This window comes from Mytilus edulis, chromosome 12, assembly GCF_963676685.1.
Source record: "Mytilus edulis chromosome 12, xbMytEdul2.2, whole genome shotgun sequence".
Classification (NCBI taxonomy): domain Eukaryota; kingdom Metazoa; phylum Mollusca; class Bivalvia; order Mytilida; family Mytilidae; genus Mytilus; species Mytilus edulis.
The window spans coordinates 3,805,684-3,833,292 of record NC_092355.1 but is presented as its reverse complement, the minus strand read 5'-3'; the positions used below and the strand labels follow the sequence as shown (position 1 = coordinate 3,833,292).

The following is a 27,609-nucleotide window of genomic DNA, read 5'->3' as shown; positions in this document are numbered from 1 at the left end:
TCAATGAAACTTTTCTTTTTATGTCGATATAATACAGTTTGTAACAGTTTTGGTTAAACATGTTAAATAGAATAAAAATCAATTCATAAAAGATAACAAGCAATATCACAGTTCAGCAGTAAACAAACAAAAACTTTACAAGTTCAGGAAACCAATTTTTATAATAAACAATAACAAATAAGTCCCTCTTTCGTTAACAATAATAAATAAGTCACTCTTTCGTTAACAATAATAAATAAGTCACTCTTTCGTTAACAATAATAAATAAGTCACTCTTTCGTTAACAATAATAAATAAGTCACTCTTTCGTTAACAATAATAAATAAGTCACTCTTTCGTTAACAATAATAAATAAGCCACTCTTTCGTTAACAATAATAAATAAGTCACTCTTTCGTTAACAATAATAAATAAGTCACTCTTTCGTTAACAATAATAAATAAGTCACTCTTTCGTTAACAATAATAAATAAGTCACTCTTTCGTTAACAATAATAAATAAGTCACTCTTTCGTTAACAATAATAAATAAGTCACTCTTTCGTTAACAATAATAAATAAGTCACTCTTTCGTTAACAATAATAAATAAGCCACTCTTTCGTTAACAATAATAAATAAGTCACTCTTTCGTTAACAATAATAAATAAGCCACTCTTTCATTAACAATAATAAATAAGTCACTCCTTCGTTACCAATAGTAAATTAGTCACTCAGACATTAACAGTAATAAATAAGTTACTCTTTCATTGACAATAATAAATAAATGCATAACATGTACAATACACAGACCAATCAATATTTACAAAAAATGTTTTTTCACAATATTCTCCCAAAATTTGTTTATCTGTGCTTCTCAAATGTCATAATATATCAACATATTTCCTTCACAATTTAGAGAGAATATTGTTAACTTTTCTTTGTACATAGTATAATGTTTAGTAATGACAAAGTTGACTATTTTTAAGCTTTGTATTCCTGTGTTTGTCTGTGATGGTGGCTCTGATGTCTGCTATCTTAGTTACAAACATATCAAACCTCAACATCAGTTCTCCAGTGCGTACAGGACCTCTTTTTGAACTACAAATCAGCTGATCTATCTGAAACACCTGAATATAATAAAAAAAAAATATTATGTTTTTTCAAAGCAAAAGCCACTTTATGTGCCTATCCCAAGCGAGGAGCCTGGAATTTATTGGTTGTTGTTTGTTGATGTGCCTAGCCCAAGTGAGGAGCCTGGTATTCATTGGTTGTTGTTTGTTGATGTGCCTATCCCAAGTGAGGAGCCGGGTATTCATTTGGTTGTTGTTTGTTGATGTGCCTAGCTCAAGTGAGGAGCCTAGTATTCATTGGTTGTTGTTTGTTGATGTGCCTAGCCCAAGTGAGGAGCCTGGTATTCATTGGTTGTTGTTTGTTGATGTGCCTAGCCCAAGTGAGGAGCCTGGTATTCATTGGTTGTTGTTTGTTGATGTGCCTAGCCCAAGTGAGGAGCCTGGTATTCATTGGTTGTTGTTTGTTGATGTGCCTAGCCCAAGTGAGGAGCCTGGTATTCATTGGTTGTTGTTTGTTGATGTGCCTATCCCAAGTGAGGAGCCTGGTATTCATTGGTTGTTGTTTGTTGATGTGCCAATCCCTAGTGAGGAGCTTGGTATTCATTGGTTGTTGTTTGTTGATGTGCCTAGCCCAAGTGAGGAGCCTGGTATTCATTGGTTGTTGTTTGTTGATGTGCCTAGCCCAAGTGAGGAGCCTGGTATTCATTTCTTGTTGTTTGTTGATGTGCCTAGCCCAAGTGAGGAGCCGGGTATTCATTTGGTTGTTGTTTGTTGATGTGCCTAGCTCAAGTGAGGAGCCTAGTATTCATTGGTTGTTGTTTGTTGATGTGCCTATCCCAAGTGAGGAGCCTGGTATTCATTGGTTGTTGTTTGTTGATGTGCCTATCCCAAGTGAGGAGCCTGGTATTCATTGGTTGTTGTTTGTTGATGTGCCTATCCCAAGTGAGGAGCCTGGTATTCATTGGTTGTTGTTTGTTGATGTGCCTATCCCAAGTGAGGAGCCTGGTATTCATTGGTTGTTGTTTGTTGATGTGCCTATCCCAAGTGAGGAGCCTGGTATTCATTGGTTGTTGTTTGTTGATGTGCCTATCCCAAGTGAGGAGCCTGGTATTCATTGGTTGTTGTTTGTTGATGTGCCTATCCCAAGTGAGGAGCCTGGTATTCATTGGTTGTTGTTTGTTGATGTGCCTATCCCAAGTGAGGAGCTTGGTATTCATTGGTTGTTGTTTGTTGATGTGCCTATCCCAAGTGAGGAGCCTGGTATTCATTGGTTGTTGTTTGTTGATGTGCCTATCCCAAGTGAGGAGCCTGGTATTCATTGGTTGTTGTTTGTTGATGTGCCTATCCCAAGTGAGGAGCCTGGTATTCATTGGTTGTTGTTTGTTGATGTGCCTATCCCAAGTGAGGAGCCTGGTATTCATTGGTTGTTGTTTGTTGATGTGCCTAGCCCAAGTGAGGAGCCTGGTATTCATTGGTTGTTGATTGTTGATGTGCCTATCCCAAGTGAGGAGCCTGGTATTTATTGGTTGTTGTTTGTTGATGTGCCTATCCCTAGTGAGGAGCCTGGTATTCATTGGTTGTTGTTTGTTGATGTGCCTATCCCTAGTGAAGAGCCTGGTATTCATTTGGTTGTTGTTTGTTGATGTCTAATGTAGTGGTACTTCTTTGTTATTTTTTTTATACCTTGAATCCGGTTGCCCCTTTCCTTATTTGAATTGTTTCACGTTTTTTCATGTTAGGGCCTTTTGTAACAGGTTTTGCTCATTGTTGAAGGCTGTCATCTATTGCTTACATCCACTTTATGTTGTGGATAGCTGTCTAATTTGCAATTTTATCACAACTTCATGTTTTTGTAAATATTGAAAATTTACATCGTTAGACAAATTGTTTATAATTATATTCACCATTTATTGCTGTTTTCTTAAATTCTGCTTTGATCTTTTATTGTGATATTTTTTAATTGGTACTCAACTTAGAATTGTTTTTCTTGAGTGAGAACACAATGATAATGATAAGCCTATGTCATTGTCATTGCCAAGGAAAATAGTCATAAACAGATAAACTATGGTCTTTCAACTCCAGGAAGTTTCACAATTAAATCTCATCCCAGGGTTGTCTCCCATGCGATTGAATAGTTGTTAGGCTTGCTGACAGTTGCCCTTTAAAGGTGACCTATAGTTGACATAATCCACATCCTTTGGTCTTGGGTAGAAAGTAATTTCATAGTCAATCATTTCACATCTCCTAATTACTTTTAAATATGCCCTGTCAAAAGTTTACTGAAACTTTATATGACTAAGCGTTTATCAAAATTATTTGGTAGTTTCAGAATTTGTGGTCAATTAGATCCAATTTAGCAGTCATAATCTACTTTGTTCAGTTTATTCTTTCATCTGTTTTGAATATATTGATTTTCTGAAGCATATGTGTGTTATATTTATATGAACATTTCTTTTTTTAATGCTTGCATTTTATATATACAAATATCTGTTCATCTTGTCAACTTTGACAATTTGAAAATACACAATTTCATATAAAAACATTTCTATTCTAATGCATAAGCTCTGACCTGTTCCCAGGTACAGAAAGTCCTCAGTATTCCTGGGTACCTCTTCATCACATTCTTGGGGATCTGACATTTCGGTTGACATTGTTTACTAACCAGAGGTAGGACATCTCTTGATATGGTGTACTTGTATCCATTGACAAGGACATATGGAATGGTCCAACTATCATAGAATATCAGTCCACTATTAGTCTCGCCAGACTTTTCATAATCTGGTAAGTGTCTGAAAAACAAAGCACAACTGAATTACTACATATATCATCAAAACAGAATAAGTACTGTAAAGTCATTTATTTTCATGGGATATCAGTTTTTGTGTATTGGTAAACTACAAATTTAAATGTACAACAACAAACATATTTTGCATAGGCTTCTATAGGCAAACTTTTTATACATTGTGACTTGGATAGAGAGTTTTCTTATTGGCACCTAAACTACATCTTCTTATTTATATTGTATACCAGCTTTGGCAAAAATTCCAAAAACAGATTAAATGACAGACAACTTGGAAGTGATTTCAGGCAAAGGGACAGAAAGATAGACCAGATTTCTATGTCCCAAACTTTGTTTGCAGTAGGTATGACTATGTATCATAAAAACTTAAGATGAAATGGGTTCAATCACAAAACTTAACACTGATTGTTGAAGATGAAGACAAGAGTGAAAAAATAACAAACTATGTCTTGCTTCTATGCAATTCTATTGTCACATGTATACAAGACATCATTTGACATCCTACCTGATTCCATTGGTATCCACCACAATATGTTTGTTGTTGTTGTCATCTAATGACATGGTAATCTTCTTATCATTCTCATTTATAACCTCTCCACTGTCTACTGATGAAACAGTGAAATCTGAATCACTCTGCAATATCTCAGTTTTGCTTAGGTCTGGTATGGTTACATCAATGTTTGAATCTGTACTACCTGACAAACTATCTCCTGCACCAATGATAACAGATGTAATATCAGGTAAGGCAAGATTTCCACCAATTATTGATGTTGTTACATTTGATGTATTGCTGACAACATCAAAAGCACTTAAAGATAGGTCTGGCAAACTGGAATCTCCACTAACCAGAGACTCTGTCACATTTGTTGTACTACTTTCTCCACCAATGAGAGAGTCTGTTTCATTTGACACACTGCTTTTTGTACCAATGGCTGGTATTGTTACATTCGACACTGTCTTCAAGTCTCCTTCATACACATTTGTCCCATCAGTAAATCTACTTTGAGATCGACAAACATTAAGTGTATCAATGTCTGATTTCTTGTTCTCGTTGTTTTCCACATGTACAGTCAATGTAACATCTTCCTCTGAGTAAGACTCATAAAAATTGTCAACATTCTCTGTGTATACCAATGTCTTTTCTTCTTCTTCTTCTAGGTTGTTAATACATGTTTCCGAGTAAGAAATATCTTCATGTCCTTGGTCATCTCTTTGGTCAGTATAATCTACTGTATGAGGCAGAGTGACCTCATGGTCAATATCTGGACAAGAATTATCTTCATATTCTGTTTTAACAAAGCCATTAGGTAACCAACTTCCATCTTCAAGCTGAATGTTGTGTTGATGGACATAAATTGGACTTGAGTTATTGCTTGTATTTTCAAGACAACCATTAGTATCAGCAGTTTTCAAAGTTCCTCCTAACAACTCCACATTTGCCCAATCAAATATATTTCTGTCCTGAATCAGCTGATTACTTGTGATATTTTCAACGTCATCCTGAGAGACAAGCAACATAGAACACTCCCCATCTGATTCATCACTAATGATGTATATTATATCTTGGTTGGCATCCTGAATGTTGATACAAATATCTGAATTGCCTTCAGAAATTCCTGTTTCTACAGATTCTGAAAGATGTGTTTGATTGTTACCTGTCAAGGATTTTTGACTTTTGTCATTTATTATAGAAAGGTATGTGTGACTTTCATCAGAAAACAAGTTCTTATTATCCAAATTCTCTGTCCCATTATCACAGCCTTCTTTGTCATGCCAAAGATTCTCACCAGCCTCAGTTAAATAATCAGTCAGATGGATTCCACTTGTGATTTCTTTATTGGAGGAATTCTTTGGACTCATGCTTTTAGTCTCATGAACTGAAGAGTCACTCACAGTTCGACTTGTATTATAGTTTCTACTTTCTATGTTGGTATCATTATTGTTTTCATCAAGCAAATTGTTATTACTCCTCAGTCTCATGATTTGAATACGGGTTCCAGCCTGTCCCCTTAATGTATCCCCATTCTGTGAATCCTTGTTTTGATGTCTCTGTGACCCACCTCTTCTCTTTGTCAATGGAGACTTATTTTTGATAATGTCCAGTATTCTCTGCTGTTCCTGTATAACTTTATCCATGTAATTGACTTTGAGAATATCTCTATCTCTGTCAGGAACCTTCTTTTCATCAGTTACACCAGATTCTGCTTTCACTGGTATTTTCTTCTTTTTCCCTTTTGCTTTGGATTTCTGTTCTGGTTTCTTTCCCAACTTCTCTGCTTTGTTGTGATTGATTCTTTGTCTATCTGCTCCATGACTGGTTTCCAGACTGCCACTACTAACACTCGACTCCGGTGAGTCACCCAAACTTTCCATGCTGCTCCCAGTAGTAACAGAGATAAGTTCATGATTGTCTTCTGATACTCCTAGATCTGGAAGTTCATCAGAACTGGTACCATCAAGATCTGTTTTGGGTGACGTCACATCCTCTGAACTATCTGAGGAGTTTTTAAGCATTGATGCTGGAACTAAAATATCTTCTTTACCTGTAGATCTCAGCTGTGGATTATACAGACTATCTCCACTGCTTTCATCATAAACAACAGGTCTTGTTAGTTTTAATTTAGTTTTTGTTCTCCTCTTTTTTCCCTTCTTAGTAGTTTTCAGCTGTTTCTCATCATCGTCATTGATTTCTTTATCATCGTCACTGCTGATCTGTATTTTAGGTTTGTTTGGAGTTAGAATTGACCTTAAGCTTCTGCGTAGGACATGTTGATTTCCTTCCCCAAGGTCATTATCTAGAACAAACACAGATCCCTGCAATGACCAATCAATATGCTGGAGGTCATCTTCAGGTAATGGATTTACATTATCTACCTTCTTCTTGGGTCTTTCTCTGTTGTGACATTCTGTAATTATTTTCTCATTTTCTTTTGACATATTGTCCTTTTGCTTTCCTCTACAGACATCTTTCCTAGTGGTTGAACAATGTGAAGCTTTGGTAATACCTTTATCAGTAGTTTTATTGTTTTGTTGTATTTTACCACTCTTTTTGTTTGAAATCCTTTTCTTCACTTTACTTGGCTTTATTTTTCCATTGTTTTGGTGATCAATATTATTTTCCTTCCCGGCCAAATCAGTGGACGTTCTTGCCCTTACAACCTTACTAGATTTCTTGCATGGTTTACTGTTGTGGTCTGAGATTATCTCTTCCTGAACCCCTATCTGATCCTCTGCCTGACTCATGTTTTCTACTGTCTTCTCTTTATTCAAAGCTTTGCTCAAATCTGTTTTATGAAAGTGCGGACCATGTTGACCACTGCGGTGCTGACCACTGGGATCTTTGGATTTCTGTCTCTTTTCCTTGATTTTATAAAATGTCAGTTTCAAATCCTGACATTTGACTTTGTATTTAGCTTTCTCTGAAGCCAACAATGGTGATGAAACACTCTTCCTTGGTCGATCTTTCTTTCCATCCTTTATCCTTCTGATTGATGGCAAGAGATGACAGCTCTTAGATATCAGAGGTAAGGATACTGGACTTTTCTGCTGACTTCCTGTCACATGATCATGTTCCTTGTCATTAGTTGGACATGAAATCTGATTTTTATCCTTACTTAAATGTGAAATGTACTGACTATCGTACAAATTCAGTAATTTCCATGTACTTTGACTATTAGGAGCAAATGGACTAGCTGAGGCCAATGCCATCAAATTATGTTGATGTTGTTGGTCTTTGTCAAACAATATTTCCCTGTATGGTGCCTCTCTACTAATACTACTTGGTTTATTTTTAGATATGTCTCCTGTTAACTTTTCCAGTCTTTTCTGACTTGACATTGAATCTTTAAGGATAGATCCGACAATATCCACAGTTTTACTCTCAATGATTCGTTGTCCAATTATAGACTGTTTGTTTCTACTGAGGTTAGTAAATCCTGCCTTAGCCACAGGTAAGATCACAGGTCTTTTTGTTGTCTTTACATTTCTATCTATGAATGATTTCTGACTCTGGTTTTTGGTCAAATGTTTTTTGTCTGAATTTAAATCAGCTTGTTTAAATACATTAGCTTCCACAGGATTGCTGATATTAGTTGCCTTTGTTGATTTCTCGAGAAGGTCCAAGTTCAGGTTATTTTTAACAGTGGTTTTCTTACTTTTGGTTTGCTCCAATGATTTACTGTGTATGCTGTCAATCACATGTGCATCTTTTATCTTTTCAGCTTTATTAAACAAGGTGTCATCATGGTAATCTTTCTGGCTATTATTAGCTTTTCTTGGAGGACAGACTATAATATTCCCATTTATATCTTTGTTGGAATGTTTAACCCTACCCTTTAAGCCTGAGACTTTATCAATCATATCTTTGCCTGCATTTTTCACCCAGGATTTTATTACAGACACTTGATCAATCACATCTATTTGTTCCATGTCACACTTAACCTTCAGCCCATCAAATTGGTCTTCAACCTCATTTGGCTTTCCTTCATCTGACTCAGAAAATACTTTTGATTCCACCGGATATTGCTGACAAATACTTTGACTTTTCTTGGTGTTATTTAATTCAGTTTTATATTCCTCTGATGAGTTGTTTCTTCCAACTGTTGGTTTATGGTGTCGTTTTTCAGCTTCATTTTTGTACTGATGTTTTTCATCTGATCTCTCTCCTGTGATTTCATTTGTTGTGTTTTCAATGGTCTGCCCTGACACCAACTTCCCCTGCTCAGGTTTCAGAACCACAGTTGTTTCCTGTTTCACCTTCGTATTCTGCTGTACTGTATCATTTTGTGTGACAGGAACTTTTTCTTCTTTTACATTGACCATTGTCCCAACAACAGTCTCCTTTAATGTCGTCTGCTCTGTCGTTTGCTCTGTCGTCTGCTCTGTCGTCTGCTCTGTCGCCTGCTCTGTCTTCTGCTCTGTCTTCTGCTCTGTCTTCTGCTCTGTCTTCTCAGTAGTTTTAATTTTCTGGGGAGTTATAAATATGAACTGCTTTGATTTTGTACTTTCTGCTGCGGTATTTGACAAGCTGTTGTTAGCTACAATTACCTGTAACTTATTGTTCTTTAATAACTTAGACCCCTTTGTTGTACTTCCATCGTTGGTATTCTGGTTGAGTAGTATTATCTTTTTACCATCTTTCCTGTAACCAAGAAAGGTTCCCAGCACATGTGTAATCTGCTGCTGCTGATTGGCACTCTGAGAACTTCGAGGGGGGTCAACATTGTCTACTTTCTGATCCTTATTTGAAACTTGTGCTGACCTATTTATACTTGGTTCTAAATTTCCGTTTTTGGAAAGAGAATGTTGAATCTGCAGCGGTCCAGGGCTGAGTTCAGACTTCGGCAGTATTTTGACATAATTTTTCATTGCTATTATATGCCCAGTTGAGGGAGTAGAAAGATTTGCAGGTTTTCTTTGTTGTTGCAGCCCTGTATTATCAGCATTCATCCATGACTTATCGCTTCTATAGTATGAATCTTTGATCCTTCCATACTGAGGTAGGTCGCTTTCTGTATCGTAAAGAATCTGAAATAAAAAATCTTGTAATATTTTTTAAAATATAACATACTAAGGTATTGTTGTTTATATCATCTGGATTTACTTAACAGACTTTCCGCTTTGCTCACTGCTGAAGGCCATAAGGTGGCCTATAGTTGTTTATTTCTGTGTCATCTGATCTCTTGTGGAGAGTTGTATCATTTGCAATCATACCACATCATCTTTCTATATTTATTGCTAACAGTTACAATAATGCTTGTTTAAATCAACACATATGAATTCAGTCTGGTATCGTTGTATTTTTTTTTCACTCCAAACTAAATTTGCTAGGTAAGATTGCAGATTATAAAGTAAATAAGCAAAAATAAGATTAACACTTGATTTCACATGCTTTTTCTAGTTCTGGTTCATGTCAAACACAACCTTTTCGATTGGTATCATTTTTTTGGTGATTTTGACAGAACGTGTGCTAACAGGAATTACAAGTAAGCTGCTTCAGATAGAAATTGACCTTATACATGCAAATGATAACATCAGTTTGCTTATTTCGGGTTGAAAAATATTCTATGCACAGCCTGCAACTATTTCAAAATTAAAATGATACAAGAACCCTACAAAACAGACCAAAATTCATCTTTAATTTCGTATCTGAAATATTCCAAAATCCATCAATTTGAAATTACTAAACTAAATGATTTTAACAAGTAACAAAAAGGCTTTTTTCGTGAATTCCTTTGGTGAAATTGGGGGTATTGACAATGTATCAGTGCAGACTTTACAAGGCCAATTACAGTACATGAATTTGAAAGGCTCCATTGAAGTATCTTGAACAGCAACCCAGAACAATTCTTCAATATCCCCCTGAATATTTTTCCACAAACATTTTCAGAGATGCTTCAATTACCTGTAATGGTGTTACCATGGCAACATTATGAGACAGATCTGGACTCTCAGTTGACAAACTTGGAGGATTCTTCACATGTTTACAGAGTTTCTGCCAATCTATCATTAGGTCACGTGATGTAATGTGATGCCAATTAGCTCCTTAAAATAGGCAATTCAAATATATCAATATTAGAGTAGTGGTTACATAATATTCATATTTTTAAAATCAACCATATATATATTTATGTATAGATGTCTCATTGACATATACCTAACATTAACCTTCTATTCATAAAGTCATATAATTATTGAATTAATATAATGTTTTTTTTAAATTTTTCTTTTAAAAAGATGACTATTTCATTCGTGGTTTTTAGAATTTGCTTGTCTTAATTCAAAAACAGATAGCATATCCCTGCAAATAAGCCTGATCCATTACAATCCCGCTAATCATGGTTTTACTACTAATAATAATATACAATTCTTCATTTTGCAGTTTGAATCATTTAACAAAATTTGTCCTCATGCAGTCTTCTCTATATAATTTAATTTTTTCAACTTACTGTCTAGTGGTATAACTGATCTTCAATTTCTGTGTCATTTTTGTCTCTTGTGGAGAGTTGTCTCATTGGCAATCATACCACATCTTCTTTTTTTTATATTCAAGGGCAAGAGACAAATGCTAACCATAATTAGCATTTAATAAAACCGATTTAGATTTTCTTTACTTGTAAAAGTTTTAAAAAGAAAGAAAACACACTTTATACTGACAAAATACTAATGCTTACCCCATCCTTGTTGCCTAGCAATATAACTGGACATACAATTGGCCTCCAGGGGAGTAAGACAAATAGTAATGTCACTTCCTGTTCCAATCAGATGGTCTCTACTCAGATCAAACAAAAAATTGTAGAACTGTCTAAAGTAGGGGTAGACAAGTGACATAGAAACATATGGTCGGACACCAAGCTTCATTGCAGGAATCAAGTAGCGGCCATTGTAGATTATGGGATCAGATTCTGTAATACATCAAAAACAACAAATTATTACATTTATACAAATTGCTGTGTACAGTAGTATTCTATAGCCATTGATCACAAATGACTGCAAATGATTGGTCAAGATTTTCACTTAAACAGATAAACAAATTCTGATACAGGTCTGTGTTTTATTTCTAAGCTATTTATTTAAATAATCTAATGATATGGTAGGTTTTTGTTTTAATTTTTTCAATTTAAAATTAACTAGATATCATTGATATAGGAGCTATCTCTGTTGACCCTGCTGAGAATAATGTGTGGTAAATATTTTGAATCTTTACCATAGGACATGAAGTTGTCAACTGAAACCAGTTTTTTACCTTGACCTTTGACCTAGGAAGTTATAAATACATTTTGACACACCCTCTGATTTTAACATATACTAGAACACACCCGCGAAATCGCGGGGAATAACAGCGGTTGTAAACTGTTAAAAAATATAACTGGAGAATTCCAGGAGAGGTATCAAAAGTCAAAGGTACTTCGGGACTGGACACACTTTTTTTTTTGCCCTCCCCCTTTTTTTCAAATACCGATTTTTATTCTTTCTGTTTTTCTGTATACTAATATGAACATAAATTACTATATAAAACGGTTACTGATATATTAAAAGTCACCCCAGTAAACTATTCAGTGGAATTTATAGTAAATTATAGCAAATTTATACAATTTATTCATAGTATGTATGTATGTAGTATACAGAAATATTTCACTGACCGCCGTGGATAGAAAACTATTGGAATTGATAATATATATAAATAGCAAATACACTTTATCTATAGTATATGTATGATCATAGTATACAGAAAAACGCAAAAAACAATTGTTCTGTCCCAAGTACTTATGCAAATTATGTTTAATTTCAAAACAGGCCTGAAGTGAAGTGGAAGTCTTTTATATTTTCTCAAAAAGTCAGTCCGATGACGGAAACAATATATGGACACCTATATTTTCGTTTTCCTCCAAAAATGACCCAAACTGAAATACTTTAAGCAAGGATGATAAATGCTAGAACACACTCGCGGGCATCCAGAGCGTGGTTGAAAGTATGTAAAGTGTTGTAGGATGAATTTTTGTAAAAAAAATTAATGACTGGAGAATTATTAACATACATTACTATAAATAAAGTGTGTTTGCTTTTTACTATCAGTTCTCAGTTAACTAATCAATCCACGGCAGTCATTGATATATTATATAGACCCCTCTCTATTTAATATACTTTGTGACCCTATGAATTTTTGTAAAAAGATTTTTTTGTAGTGTTGTGTCGTTGTTCTCCTCTTATACAAATGTTATATTTAATGTGTTTCCCTCAGTTTTAGTTTGTTACCCCGATTTTGTTTTTTATCCATGGATTTATGAGTTTGAACAGCGGTATACTACTGTTGCCTTTATTTATGACTGAAGAATTTCAGAAAAGGTATCAAAAGTTATTGGGACATGACAATTATTTTTCTAGCCCGGCTCCTAATTTTTTTCCTCCAAAACTCCTATAATTTTGTTTTTCTATTGATTTCAATATATAGACTCTCTCTATTTAATTAACTCAGTGACCGCCGTGGATAGTAAACTTAAAAATGATAGCAGATAGCAAATACACGTTATTCATAGTCTTTGGTATGTACAAAGTACAGAAAAAACGCAAATCGGATGTCTAGTCTGACTTAAAATTTCGTCCAATGACGGAAAAATATCCGGACGTAATTTTTTCGTTTTTCTCCCAAAATAACCCAAACTGAATAATCATAAGAATGGATGACAAATGTGACAATACATGGTACCTATAGGTCACAGAGGCATGATGATTAATTTATTGTGGAAGGAAGAGAAGCGACACACAAATTGAGGTCTTCTCGTTTAATAGTATAGATACATATGAAGTATAAACTTTGTAATCATAACAGTTCTCAAGATATAGATCAGACAAGATCTTTACCATAGGACATGCAGTTGTCAACTTAAACCAAGGGTTCTCAATATATATTTAAATGAAGGTGAAATCATACTATGACATTGAGGTTAGATTAGAATCATTTTCTTACCTTCATCTTTGGAGATTTCTTTTTCTTGTCCACATGGTAAAACACACCAACAGAACTGATTATTTGCCTCTAATTTCATTTTCTGGAACTCACTGGTCACCTTCTGATCAGGTGTCAACAGACTGTCATGACTGATGTGCTCCTTTGAATAATGACATTCTCGACTGTGGACCTCCTCAGTAGTGATATGACGGGTTCTAACCATGCTTTTCAAGGTCTGAATCTTTTCTTGTATTGTTTTGGTGTTGACCAAAAGTGTTCCACATGGAACAATCCTAAAATTCCTTAAAAATGCCATCTGTTGTTTTGGAGTGCATGGGCTGGCATTTTGTTCGTTTTGGGGGTAGTCGAGGATTTCTTTTACAACAGTCAATACGATGTCACACAGAGAATCAGAACATGATGGGAATATGATTTCCTTGATGTCTGTCCACACGGCCATTTGTTTGCCCTCCTCATTAATGACAGGCATTTTCTGAATGTGCATTTCTGCCTGTGAAATGGATTGCCTTTTATTTTTTGTTTCTTGGGACTTATTAAAACTTACAATAGAAGAAGTTGAGTGGATACCATTTACCTCCATGTTATTAGTTTTCACATCATTTTCTTCATTTTGTATAGAAGTATGCTCTCCATCTCTCAGTTCTGTTTGCCGTCCATTACCTGGCTGTGTTACAACTCCCTCCAACTCACTTAACTGTTTGGTTTGCCTTCCATTACCTGGCTGTGTTGCAACTCCCTCCAACTCACTTTGGTGTTCTGTTATATGTTTAGACTCATCTTGTGACTGCTGAATAATTACCCTGTGACACGTGGGCTTTGTCTGATTCCTGGGGACTCTTGTTCTAACATGGTCACCAGTTTTACCACTGTTACTATTAGATACTACCATTTTCACATTATCAGCAATCGTTTCACCATCACTAAAAAGAAAGGTTATGAAACCTGGTTAAAATGTTAAAATGGGTTAAATAAAATTAGCTTCTATGTAATAGATCAAATTTGTGTTCTTAATTCTTACCATGCAGTGACCATCAATATCCAAACAGTTATTTGGCTCCAATGGCTTTCCATACTTTTAGAAGTCAACTGTATGATACTTATTTCAAAAGTTATGCATGTTCCCTTAACCTGAGGCTATCTAGTGACATGTTTCTCATGTATAAATTGCATTTTGAGCTGAAATACCAATTTGGAAGAAATCGGATAAAACTGGGTTTTCTGGAAGGGTGGGTTTCCCTTCAATGTCTTATGTCTTACACAGGAAGTTCAGAGGCTTAAAACTGATCTATATAGTAATTACTAAATTTATTATTCAAATACGCATAGAAAATGACTACTTCTGCAGGGGTGTTGAAATGCTATGCCCGACTCACCCGACTCGTACATTTGAACAACCGGACAAGTAATTATTTTTGTCTTGGTTGCCCGTGGACAAGTAAAAAAAATATACAACATGTACAAGACAAAGTTCAAATCCAACAAAAACATAAAATTAATTTCAAAACGTATAAAGATGTTTAATTTATGTAAAAGAAACCAATCTTCAGCAAGTAAAAACATCAATGTTCATGACGATAAATATTACATGATACTGGAAATAGATCGATTACCAAAATAAATAAAAATAAGTATGCGAACCAGAGTCGCGTAACATTGCATTGGCTTTGTCCATTGACCCTGGATCGTCGATTAAGTTTTATCCCTCATTTACCGGTTGTGTCATTTCTTTAAATTTTGTATCAAGATTCAGATTGACAAATACGTAATAAAAAGCTGGGCAAGCAAGACAAAAAGAATCATGAGTCGAGTAGAAAACCTTAAATGCAAACGGAGGACACAGAGTATTTAACATTGTTTAAAAAAAAGAAATCACTGTCCTCAAATTTAGTATATTATGTACCTACTGGCTACAATTTTTATTCCAAAACTGCTGCCAAATTGTCCTTTATACATGTTATATCATTGGTTGGTTTGCTGTTAGGTTTCTGTCCCACTGATGTTAACTTATTTCCTTCTTTCCTAATTTTTACACATATAAACAAATGGATTTCATTGGTTTGTGATGCACAATAGTGCTAAGTAAGAATCATATATTAGCTAAAAAGAAATACTTCAATATTTATTGGGATCATCAGGGCAAGTAAATTTTTTTCCGGACAAGTAAAATTTTTAGTTTTACATGCCCAGGGACAACTGCTCACAACAAATATTTCCACACCCCTGACTTCTGGTTTCAGGTCCAGTTGAAGTAAAAATCGGAAAAAATGGTGAAATTCAGGATTTTTGGTCCAAATGACCTTCTTCAGACTGCTCTCATGCCCACCATAATAACTGTCGGGGTCAATTTGTTAACTGGGGTCCACTTTACATGCAGAGTACAGCTGGATACATGTACCTATAGCAGCAGCCCTGGATCTTTGGGGTTAAGAAAATAGCACCTGTTGACCAACTTTCAAAAGTTCAAGAGGCACAGATAAACCTTATCGCTATTCCAGGCTCCCCGAAAATCTGTTCCGCTTGAACTATTGACGTCATACTTTTCCTTTGTGGTGGGAGATATTTTCTATTATGAATTTAAAATTTTATAGGAACTTTTGTTATGTGAAGTAATGGTGGACAAATAGCGATAAGGTTTATTCTGGGGTCAAGCAGGACAAATTTCCAAATAGCAGTAGGATATTTTAATTAAGACATGTAAGACCTCTGACAAATCATGATAAACTTTTTATTTATTTGACGCTAACGAAAGATGAAACGACTGTTTGACACCTGATGATAAAGGGAATTCTTACACTCCCTTGTCTTGATCATTGATCTTTTTACTGATTTCATGTAACATGGTGAATAACGAACCTTTTTCACTACTGCACGTGAAATAAAAACGGCATTACAAGTTGCACGCAAATAATCCTTTACCATGACCCTCTTTCTTATAGACGATAAAAAAAATCAGCTGAATTTGACAAATCACACCATTTTTTTTTCCAAAAAGTAACGGTGACAATAATTATTTGAGACATCTGACAAATCACGAATGGGATATTTTTGACGAAATATGGTAAAATTTTAACAATTTTGACAGTAATGGCAACCGAAAATGACCGTTTGACACCTGACAGTAAAAGGCATTACCACACTCTTCTGAATACACCTTATCGCTATTCCCTGCTGACCTGAGAATCTGTCCCACTTAAACTATTAATTGACATCATTCAACAATCCCTTTTTTATTGTGGCGAAAGATATTTTGCATTATGACCATGACCATGATGACGTCAAAATTTTCTGGGAACCTGTGTGATGTCCAGTAATGGCGAACAAATAGCGATAAGGTGTATAAGCTACAACTTATCTGAGACTACTATAGTCAACACATGCAGTTAAATATACAATATACATGTATATAATTTTAGTACTCTCAGAGTTGATTATGCAGTAAGTAAACAGATTTGAGAAATCAAAAATGATAACATTTAACTAACTTATTTGGTTCTGATATGTAGGCTGCAAAGTTGTCTATGGAAGTTAGACATATTTCTTCCTTTGAAAATGAGTCGTTATTTTGGGAAATTACACGTGTGGTGAAGTTCATAAACTCCCGCAAAATAATTGTGTATGCAAAAATCTAGAGAGTATCGAACGTTATATTTACAACTAAGTAAGAGATGCAAACATCCGTTTATTACCAAGAAGTTAGTTATAGATATAAAACAATTGAAGAATACTTATGTTCTGATAAAAAATTATTTGTTTTCAAAAGCATAAGTCCTGATTTGAAAGGATACAGAGAGATTTGGAAGAATGAAAATAGAGGTCACGTGACAAACGAAAATGGCGACTGCATAATGTGGGAAGTTGTGTAAATGAATCAACTCTTTATTTGCAATATGACACGTTTCCACGTTCTCGTTTGCATTTGGATTTGATCGGACTCTAAAATTTAATATTGTGATGAAAAAGGTTTGTATGTATGGTACCGTAAGTTGAAAGTTGTGCCCAAATTGCCATCAAAAGATATTTCTAAAAGCCATGTGTTTTGACTCCCTTGTTGTTTACAATCAAGTCAACATTATTCTGCAGGAAATATTTAGATCACCTTTTAAGAGAAGAGAAGCAATTTAATACTAAAACACTATACCACTTATTTTATTCAAACCATGCTTGTCATTGGAATTGGTCTGATGCAATGCAACTAATCAATTTCTAAAGATAAAATCTGCAGATCCCACATAATGGCACATGGTTGGCAGTCTCAAATGCTGATTGTTGTCAGTGCCCTGGATTGGAAGACAATGTCCTTGACACTTCTTCCAGATACAGCATTGGCTCCGTAGAAAGTAAAATACCCCATTGTTCAGTGTTTTCCATAAGAACCGGCCGCCAGCCAAATTGACCGTTTCAAACAGTTATTTGGCCGGTTCAATTGTCATCAGTCAAAAAAAAATAGGTGCATATTTTACTTATATGACTATTCTATACGTCGTAACTTTATTATTATCTAGAGGTTTTATTTACGTTTGAGAGTTCCGGTTTGTATTTCTATCGGAACACATGGCCGTTATCCATCGAAAGAGAGCTTTCGGGTCGATCCGGCCCCACGTCGATCCGGCCCATATGTAAAGTTGATCCGGCCCCAATAAAAAAAATATTTCTAAGGAATAAAAATAAATATATATATTTATTGTAATTCATAAATGTTTATTATTTTTATTATAATGTTAAAGATGTACGGTAAACAAATTAAAAAAGGCCTTTGAAAAATATTTTCCTTAGATGAGTATAAAACAACTAGGTTGATTATGTCTTTATTACAAGTTTTCAAGATTATTGGGTATAATTATATTAAAACATATATAAAAGAATTAAGACATCAACATTAATCAGCAGTAAGGCCAGACTTTTTATTTTATCTGTTTAACGAGAAAATTTGTAAAAAATTAGGGTCGAGAGGGCGAAATAAAAAAAAAATAAAAGTGCAAAATTGGTCCAGTCGACACTAAAAATGAAAATAAAACCATTATAAGTGGGTTTTTTTTTTTTTTTTTTTAGAATTTATCAAAATACAAGAACAATGAAATGAGAACAGACCAGTATATTAACCCAGAGAAATATAAATACATATAGTTTATACATGTTATATATGTCTCTGGTTAACCCTTCCATTAATAAAAACATAAAAACTATGTTTTGATTCTGTACTTCCACTATATAGATCCATGGCACCACTCAAATATATCAACCTCATTGCATATACACTATATATGTATATACCAGTCACCCTATTAGGAACCTCATAGTGTATGCAGAGACATATATATACACATGTGTATATATATGTCTCTGGTGTAATAGTCCCGGAGTTAAGCAACTTTAACCTATAAATTGAAACAATGCTTATACATGGAAATATATACATTAATCAAGAAGATCTAACCAAAAGTATGTCAATGCGTGTGGAATGCGTAATTTTCCCTTTTGGGATCAATTTTTGCCTGTCAGCAGTGCCATTCATGCTTCTGTAGTCATTATCGCAAGAATCCGGATTTCGGTCATAGCGGGTCCGTTTCCGATGAAATCCCGATTCCGATCCGTAGTTCTACAAATTTAAATGTCGGACGAAGAAAAATTTACAAAAATAAACGATGTTTGATACGCTATTTGGAAAGGAATATGACGTTTCTAATGCAATACATGGATGACAAGTTTACTTTAGGCTAATTTCATCAAGTCCTGATGAAGTAATAACTGATTTTGCCGAAAGTTAGAATGATTTGATGTACGCTCTCGTGTAACAAGTATGAAAAGCATGCCACCAGCTTAAAAATCTTTTAGAAGAAAATATATCGTTTATGCCTTGAATTTCTTTACTTTTAAATGAAAATTGCTGTTTCATTGACTTGGTAAAAATTAAATATTACCGATAACGAAATTGACTGAAAGCGAGTATCGGGAAAAATAATAATAAAAGTAAGAAGCACTACTTTTATTTTTATTCTAAAATCGGGAAAGGTGGAGTCGGCGGATCTCGTTAAACAGATAATAAAAAAAGTCTGGCCTAATTAGCATTTTCTTTCAATTGTGATCCTAACAAGTTTCATCTTGTGTAACATGTAATAACAAATGGTTACATACATGAACGGTACAAGCCGATCCCCAAGCTGATACATATTAACTTTGTTTTTCTTTTTAAGTTCTTAAATTTTTTCAAATTGGGAAATGTTGTTTGATTTGCCGAATCGTTTCTATAAAAGAGTGCTGATATTATATTACGTAACATCAATTAATCAGCATTGGATTGAATTAAGTGATTACGAGTGGCATTACCTTAGTTCACAATCATCAGACAACTGTTGAATAAACAAACCAACTATAGACTAATGATTCGATTAAATAAGTCATTATGATGCGTTAAATTTTATAGGTCCATTGTGTGAACTGAATAAAATAAAAATCGCCATGAAATTCAAAGTAAAAGTTATCATGGAAAATAACTTCATAATTTAAAAATGTAGAAACTGCGATACAAACGGACACAATAACACTCATTTTCGTATCGATTTAAAATAGTTCTTTAACTGGTACTCCAATACTTCACTGACCTGTTGTCATCCATCATCGATCGGACACATTTTTCAAATTCCATTTATACATGTAATACTGTTAAAATTTGTGACAAATTCCTCCAAAATCAATATAGTTAATTCATATTTTATCATGGGGCCGGATCGACTTGGGGACGGATCGACGTGGGCCGGATCGACTTGGGCCAGATCGACTTTGGGCCGGATTGACTTGGGGCAGGATCGGTTTGGGGCCGGAACGACCGGATACCGAAAGAGACTTATTAGCAAAATCCTGAGAGATATCGAGTATATATGCCAGGCATGCAATGTCAAGGTCGTTAAAAACTTTCATTTGTTGTTGAACTGTTGACGATGAAACGTTCCATCACAGATTTTTTCCCAGCTAAGCGACACAAAGGTGTGGATTTTTATGATAAAACAATTTATAACGTTTGCACGCATTATTTTTCAATTTGTTCTGTTGTGTTTTATTAATGAATCGATGACATAATTGTCAATTTTGTTCAAATGCACTAAGCTAGTCAATATTCCCCGATCGGGAGACAGCCTCCAGATCTAGAGATGTCTCTAAATTGGGAGACATGGAATACACTATTTGTCTCCTGATTTGATATGACCCAACAGGCCTGAATACTTCAAGCAAATACGGAAAATTTCCTACGATAAAGGAATATTTACAAATTTGCTGTCAGACAGAATCAAAATTATATTTAATTTTGAATAATTAAGTCACACTTAACAAGAATACATGTAATCATGACACTAAGACTTAGTAGTTAGAAAACATCAATTGAGGGGCAATACAGAATTTGAACAATATGCTCAATTTTGTCAACGTATAAATTATAGCAGACAAAATTTTTTAGAAAAAAAGTTCTGCTGGTAGTATGTCAATTTGACAAGCATGAAATATTGTCTTAAAATTCAACAGATGCCAGGATTTTGAATCTAGATTTCAATTTTTTTGTGTAAGTGGCCTACCCACATTGTTTAATTTTCAGAGGCTTAACCATAATGAGACCTTTTCTTGTCGAAATGTAAGCAAGAATCATGTCCAGGGTATGGTTCTGAACAAATACCATTGTTCAGTGTTCAAAGAAGCTTGTAATTGTATAAATGAAATCCTTTCCTGACAAAAGCTTTACATCCAGTGTCAGGAATATCTTCAGTTAAAAGTGATGGTCTTGATTTATAAGAAAGATGGAAATGAAGCGAAAATTTGACATGGAAGCTCAAGAAAAGGAAGACAAAATTCTTGCAGAAGTACAAAAAAAGTGTCAAAAATGAGAGAGGAGGGACAGGGCTGGGCTTTGCCAATGTCGCAAATTGCAATTTTAAATTCATCTGGCAAAAAAGTATGGCTGCTGTTTGTTGAAGCATTTTCTGTTGGAAGGAGATACATGGTTTCACAAATAAGATTTATTAATTTAAAAAAATGTTTAGATGGATTCCTGGGTTCTTAACATCTTGTATGTATTCCAAAATCTTTTGAACATACAATCATGTGACAATGTAAAACATGCAGAATTCTGTTGTCTTTAATGATATTTTATGTCTTGTTTTCAGAAAAATTCCATTGTGTGATGTCTACTGAATCCAGCCAGACGTCAGAGCGAGTCATTACTATAGTTCAAAGTTCACTTCCTGTAACTTCAGCAACAGCTTTGGATGTAGACCCTAGTGATGTGGAGCACATAGGCGAAATACCATTAGATGGTTTACAAGGTTTAGGTGTAAGTATAAATGCCATGAAATGTCTGCAAGGTCTAGGTGTAGGTATAAAATACCATAAGAAGGTCTACATGGTAACGGTTTAGGTATAAGAACCATTAATTGGTCTACAAGGTCTAGGTGTAGGTATACTAACTTTAGATGGTCTACATGGTCTAGGTGTAGGTATATTTAAATACAAATAGAGTGTCTACAAGGTCTAGGTGTAAGTATAAATACCTTTAGATGGTCGACAGGGTCTAGGTGTAAGAATAAATAACTTTAGATGGTGTACAGGGTCTAGGTGTAGGTATAAATACCTTTAGATGTCTACAAAGTCTAGGTGTAAGAATAAATAATTTTAGAGGGTCTACAAGGTCTAGGTGTAGGTATAAATACATTAAGAGGGTCTACAGGGTCTAGGTGTAGGTATAAATGCCATTAGAGTGTCTACAAAGTCTAGGTGTAGGTAAACATACCATCAGAGTGTCCACAAGGGTAGGTGTAGGTATAAATACCATTTCATGGTCCACATGGTCTACATGTAGGTTTAAATACTGTTCAAGGGTCTACATGGTCTAGTAGTAAGTATAAATACCATTTCAGGATCTAAATGAAGATATAAATACAATTTGAGGGTCTACATGGTGAAAGTGTATGAATGAATACCATTCAGGTTAATCAGGGACTAGGTGTGGGAGTTATCCATAGAAATCTTGTGTCAATCCACCATGTCCACATATTGATAGTATTTCAAAGTTTTTGACATGTCCAAATATTATTATGGATTTATTTATTTTTTCGTGTATCTCATTAAAGTGAAATCACATTTCTACATATTCTTTATGCAGGTTTTATCAAATAAGTAGAGAGTTCTAAACATAAGAATTTGCATTGTGTTGATGCCACAACTTTCTTACCAAAACCATACATGTACAGTCAGGAGTCTACTTCGTCAAAATTATCTCCCCATTACGCCAGTTCATTTTCACAATCGTAGAAATGGAAGCCATTGTAGGGATGACGCGCTACCAATATTGCTCTTGGAAACCGATAAATTTATCCACATTGCACCATTACGATCCTTATATGTCAGTTGTATTTTAAAAGACAAATGTATCAACTAGCTAATGAGCATCAGTTAATAATCTTGTCTGCATTGATTCAACTTAAAACTATTGTCTGATCGGTTGTCAGGTGGAATTTTCGAAAATTCATAAACATTTAAAAAAATTCTAATTAAATATTTCGTGGAAGGGCAGACTAGATTTTTTTAGTGTATGAAGACTATAAACCCTAGTACTCACACACAAAAAATTAGAATTTTTCGAAGATATGCATTTTCATCATCCAACTTGAAAGACTGTCGTCAAGTACTTTCAGTAAAAAAATAGCTATTCGAACACACCTTCTCTGTTTTTGGGACTCATTAGATAGGTATTTCACTTGACCCATATATTTCATCTTTTAGTACTGTGATTTTTTTGTGTTATAAAGTCAACCTGTAGCTTTAATATATAAAAATGATAGAATCTGAAGCGAGGCGATGTATGAAATATTCTTACTTTATACGATATCAAGACAAAATACTCAACTCAAACACACCCTAACATAAAAAGGTGCACTCGATTTTCTCTTGGATACTATTGTTACCCATTTTTTGGATTTTTTTCTTCAGTCACATAATGGAAGGGCAGACACGAAAATTACTGAACTAATAGATTGATATGTTTTTCGTCCGTGGTAATTTTTTCATAAAAATCGGAGGTTATGCATTTTCTTCATCCAACTTGAAAGATACCTATGTCGTCGACTTGATATCTAATTGTTCTGCTTAACTATGTACTAGATAAATTGAAAACTTATGCAAATGGTGTTTTTAAAATAAAACACCTCGTAATTGAGAAGAAAATTGCAATTTTGTTTGTTTCTATTAACTTTTAAAAATTTTGTCACTATAGTAAACAATACAGTAAACATTTATCGCCTTCTCTAACAAAGAGCTTGGATTCTTTTGTTCTCTTTCAACCTGGTTTCCGACTGTGTACATGTAGTTGCAAGAGTTTGGAAGTTATATAATCATCTTACAGCTTATTTCCTAATGCATGTAGAGCAAGACTTTGGTTAGCTTGCTTGCTTTAATTGTATATTGTACAATAGTAATTTAGATAACATCCAATTGAATTTAACTATATGATATTTACAGGTTTAAGTTTGCCTATATTTATTGTTTGAAGATGTAATTCTAAGTACAAAACTTTAGTAAATGTTTATACAAACAAAGCAAGCCAATCAAAGTTGCACTCTACAAGCTGTAGGAAATAAGCTGTAATGTCATACATTGTTACATATTTTGGAATTATCTGTGATCTGTGACCACTTGTTGAAGTACACTTGCAAGCACCACCAAGTTGGCACAGAGAGATTGGGCTGGTGCTTGCAAGCATGTATCAATTCTATGTATTGTAATTTTAAAAAAAACATTTTACATAAAGAAAGTCTTTAGTTTGTTTCACACCAACTTCAACATGGATCTTGATTTCTTTTTACAGCAAGACAAGAATCCTTTCAGCAGTTTTTCTGAGGAACATCTGAGTCGACTCGATGACTTCCTGTCCACCGAAGAGGCTCAGAAGATCCTACTCCAGACCACTGTTGAACCTTACAACAACCAAGGTCAGAGGTCAGGGTCACCTGAAAGTGACACAGATGTGATAGGAAAGGAGGACTTGATAAACATATTTGACGTGAGTCAGTTTGTTCAGTCAGAGCATGTTCGTAGTCCTATCATTTTCAAGCAGGTATGAACGTTGTCTATATAAAACGAAGGCATTTATCTTATCATTTTAAGACCTTGCCAGGACTGTATTATAAGTTATATGGTTCGCTACTGACCTCCTACAGATCCATACAGGGTTAGTAAAATCCATAGGGGGTGAGGCCGGAGGTCGAATCCCCTATGGATTTTATTCACCCTACATGGATTCGTAGGGGGTCAGTAGTTAACCGAATAACGAATTTATGGCAAGCTGGACTTTTTCTGATGCGTTTTGTTGAAAAATAAACACTGAAACACAACAACATTAATAGATGATGTCACAATTACCACGTCAGGAACCCCCTATGAAATTTACTATCTCCTACGGTCTCATAGGGGGTCACTCCATGTGACATGGTTAAACCAATCACAACATGATAATTTATCCGTGGTGCGATAAAACCAGTCAAGGTGGTTAAACACATTCATCATCTTAATTTTATTTATTTAAATTTTATGCAATTTACTTTTCATTCGACTTTGTGCCATTATAATATTATAATGATTATTATTCTGACAGCCAAACTGAAATAATAGATTATTATTCTGACAGCCAAACTGAAATAATAGATTATTATTCTGACAGTCAAACTGAAATAATAGATTATTATTCTGACAGTCAAACTGAAATATTAGATTATTATTCTGACAGTCAAACTGAAATAATAGATTATTATTCTGACAGCCAAACTGAAATAATAGATTATTATTCTGACAGTCAAACTGAAATAATAGATTATTATTCTGACAGCCAAACTGAAATAATAGATTATTATTCTGACAGTCAAACTGAGATAATAGATTATTATTCTGACAGTCAAACTGAAATAATAGATTATTATTCTGACAGTCAAACTGAAATAATAGATTATTATTCTGACAGTCAAAATGAAATAATAGATTATTATTCTGACAGCCAAACTGAAATAATAGATTATTATTCTGACAGCCAAACTGAAATAATAGAATTTGCAAAGGTCCTCATTGAAAATTATAAAAATCTTTCCAGTGTCCATGGTGTCCCTTTCACTAGACTTTTCTGTTCACAAGAGGGACTAGTTTCTACTTCATTTACAATTAAAATCCATGTAATAAGATATTTGCAAACATAAATGTTATTAGAAAAGACATTATTAAAATCAATGTAATAAACGTGATAAAAGATGCTTCACATTGATATTCAAAGTGATAATTATAGATTATCAGTGATCAACTCAACAAGATTGATTTTCTCGCTTGAGCCGGGACGGCGAAAGCGAGAAAGGCAATCGAGTTGAGATGAACAATGATAATCTTTTAATCGCTGTTTTACCTATGACTACGTTGTCAATTTCATTAGCAACGCCACGTGCATGCTTACTTTCTAGCCATAATTTTCCATCTCAAGCGAGTATCATGATATGAAAATTATCACAAAAAAGATCAAAGGAAAAATGCACAAAATAGCGATAAAATAAGATACATGTATGTGCATTTAAAACTTCAATATAAACCAATAGAAGGGAAAAACTAATATCAAAATTTTAATTTAGTTATTCCTTATATATTATACATGATCAAGATCCTCTTTCATTATCTAAATGATGAAAAATTGTATGTATGATTTATTTGGCAATCCGACTCAATTTATTTATCTCCTTGTGTTAATTTGGGTATATCATATTTTTTTTATTATTATTTTGTATACAAATCGGGCCGTTAGTTTTCATGTTTGAATTGTTTTGCATTTGAAATTTCAGGGCTTTTTATAGCTGACTATGCTCACTGTTTTAGGCCTTACAGTCATTGACAGTGACCATAGGCGGATCCAGGGGGTGCGCCCCTTTCGTGGGAAAAATTTGGTCGATTATATAGTGAATCATTGAAGCATGACTGGAGAGACCCCCCCGCCTTAGGTCAGTCAGTGGGCTCCCCCTTAGGAAATGTTCTGGATCCGCCACTGGTGACCTATGGTTGTAACCTTCCATGTCATTTGGTCTCCAGTGGAGAGTTGTCTGGTTGGCAATCATACCACATGTACTTATTTTATATTTATAATTTTTCAGAATAAATCAGAGGATCCTTCAGGTTTAGACCCTCATTTTTCTGATCATGCTTACGCCATACCTGTTAAACGTGTAACCATTCCTCCCGTTACCTCTCCCCAGCCTCAGATGTCATCACCAAGGAAAAGGGGCGCGGCAAAGGATGAAGTTATGATTGTGTCAGATGTTGGCAATGATGTGGAAATCAGTCAGGAAGAAACTAAAAGTGGGAAAGGCAGAGGTCGTGGAAGAAAAAGCTTTGGAGAAATTCCCCTTGGCAATTGTAACAACAGGTAAAAATAGAAACAAAAGATAGGAAAGGCAGAGGTCCTGGGAGAAAAAGTTTTTGAGAAATTCTTCTAGAGAATTCTAATAACAGATAAAAATAGAAACAAAAAGTGGGAATAGCAGAGGTCATGGCAGAAAGAGCTTTGGAGAAATCCCTCTGGGGAATTCTAATAATAGGTTAAAATAGAAACAAAAAGTGAAAAAGGCAGAGGTCACGGAAGAAAAAGCTTTGGAGAATTTCCTCTGGGGAATTCTAGTAACAGGTAAAGACAGAAACAAAAAGTGGAAAAGGCAGAGGTTGAGGAAGAAAAAGCTTTGGAGAAATTCCTGTTGTCAATTCTAATACATGTTGTAACAGGTAAAAACAGAAACAAAAAGTGGAAAAGGCAGAGGTCCTGGAAGAAAAAGCTTTTGATAAATTCCTCTTGGCACTTCTAATAACGGGTATTAAAACAGAAACTGGTCAATATCTAGAGCTTTGATTACCATATGCATAAATATGTAAAATAGTCTATGAGTCTCATTTGGGATTCAACTTTCCTGTGTTTTTTGCATTCTTCTGCACTGTATATATGTACTTGATGGATGAAAAAAAACCATTAATAGCAGAGGTATTACATTCAAACTTTTTCCTTAGAATTCAATTACTGTTCTTTGGTACTAACATAAGTGGATCAAAGAAAAATGTATTTTGGAATACTTTAATTTATTTCTAACACTGCACACTAGGCTGTAGACTTTTTTTTTATTTTATTGAATACTAAATCGGGTTTACCTATAACCTCTCAATCCACAGAAAATAAATACCTAGTGAACATTCAATAGAAAAAAATGGCTTACTCATTTTATGTTCATGACTGCAAATGCAA

General features: G+C 34.5%; 2 protein-coding genes across 10 annotated transcripts in view; one reads left to right on the top strand and one right to left on the bottom strand.

The window, feature by feature from the left end:
• LOC139499489 (serine-rich adhesin for platelets-like) lies at nucleotides 1-16,931 on the bottom strand. Its single transcript, XM_071288185.1, has 7 exons — nucleotides 16,799-16,931; nucleotides 13,314-14,236; nucleotides 11,020-11,250; nucleotides 10,251-10,390; nucleotides 4,353-9,373; nucleotides 3,617-3,836; nucleotides 1-1,104 (listed from the first exon to the last, which is right to left on the bottom strand). The coding sequence occupies exons 1-7, from the start codon at nucleotides 16,906-16,908 to the stop codon at nucleotides 934-936; spliced, it is 6,816 nt and encodes a 2,271-aa protein (XP_071144286.1). The 5' UTR covers nucleotides 16,909-16,931; the 3' UTR covers nucleotides 1-933.
• The window catches only part of LOC139499488 (PHD finger protein 3-like), a 46,471-nt gene continuing 35,792 nt past the window's right edge, over nucleotides 16,931-27,609 (top strand). For 4 of the 9 annotated variants that reach the window (XM_071288183.1, XM_071288180.1, XM_071288181.1 and 1 more), the window contains exons 1-4: nucleotides 16,996-17,276; nucleotides 21,467-21,633; nucleotides 24,163-24,411; nucleotides 26,474-26,745. In XM_071288183.1, the coding sequence (XP_071144284.1) occupies nucleotides 21,484-21,633; nucleotides 24,163-24,411; nucleotides 26,474-26,745 (671 nt within the window). In that variant the 5' untranslated portion in view covers nucleotides 16,996-17,276; nucleotides 21,467-21,483. Of the gene's footprint in view, nucleotides 17,277-21,466; nucleotides 21,634-24,162; nucleotides 24,412-26,473; nucleotides 26,746-27,609 lie in introns of all 9 variants that reach the window. The other 5 variants (XM_071288175.1, XM_071288176.1, XM_071288174.1 and 2 more) reach the window with 2 other exon arrangements.

What these genes read in the sequence shown, in the direction of transcription:
- LOC139499489 (XM_071288185.1), bottom strand. Translation starts at nt 16,908, where the DNA reads ATGAACTTCACCACACGTGTAATTTCCCAAAATAACGACTCATTTTCA. An exon ending in AGAAATCTCCAAAGATGAAG is followed by an intron (nt 11,251 to 13,313) that starts GTAAGAAAATGA and finishes GATGTATTACAG; the next exon opens with AATCTGATCCCATAATCTAC. An exon ending in CTTTCTGTACCTGGGAACAG is followed by an intron (nt 1,105 to 3,616) that starts GTCAGAGCTTAT and finishes TATTATATTCAG; the next exon opens with GTGTTTCAGATAGATCAGCT.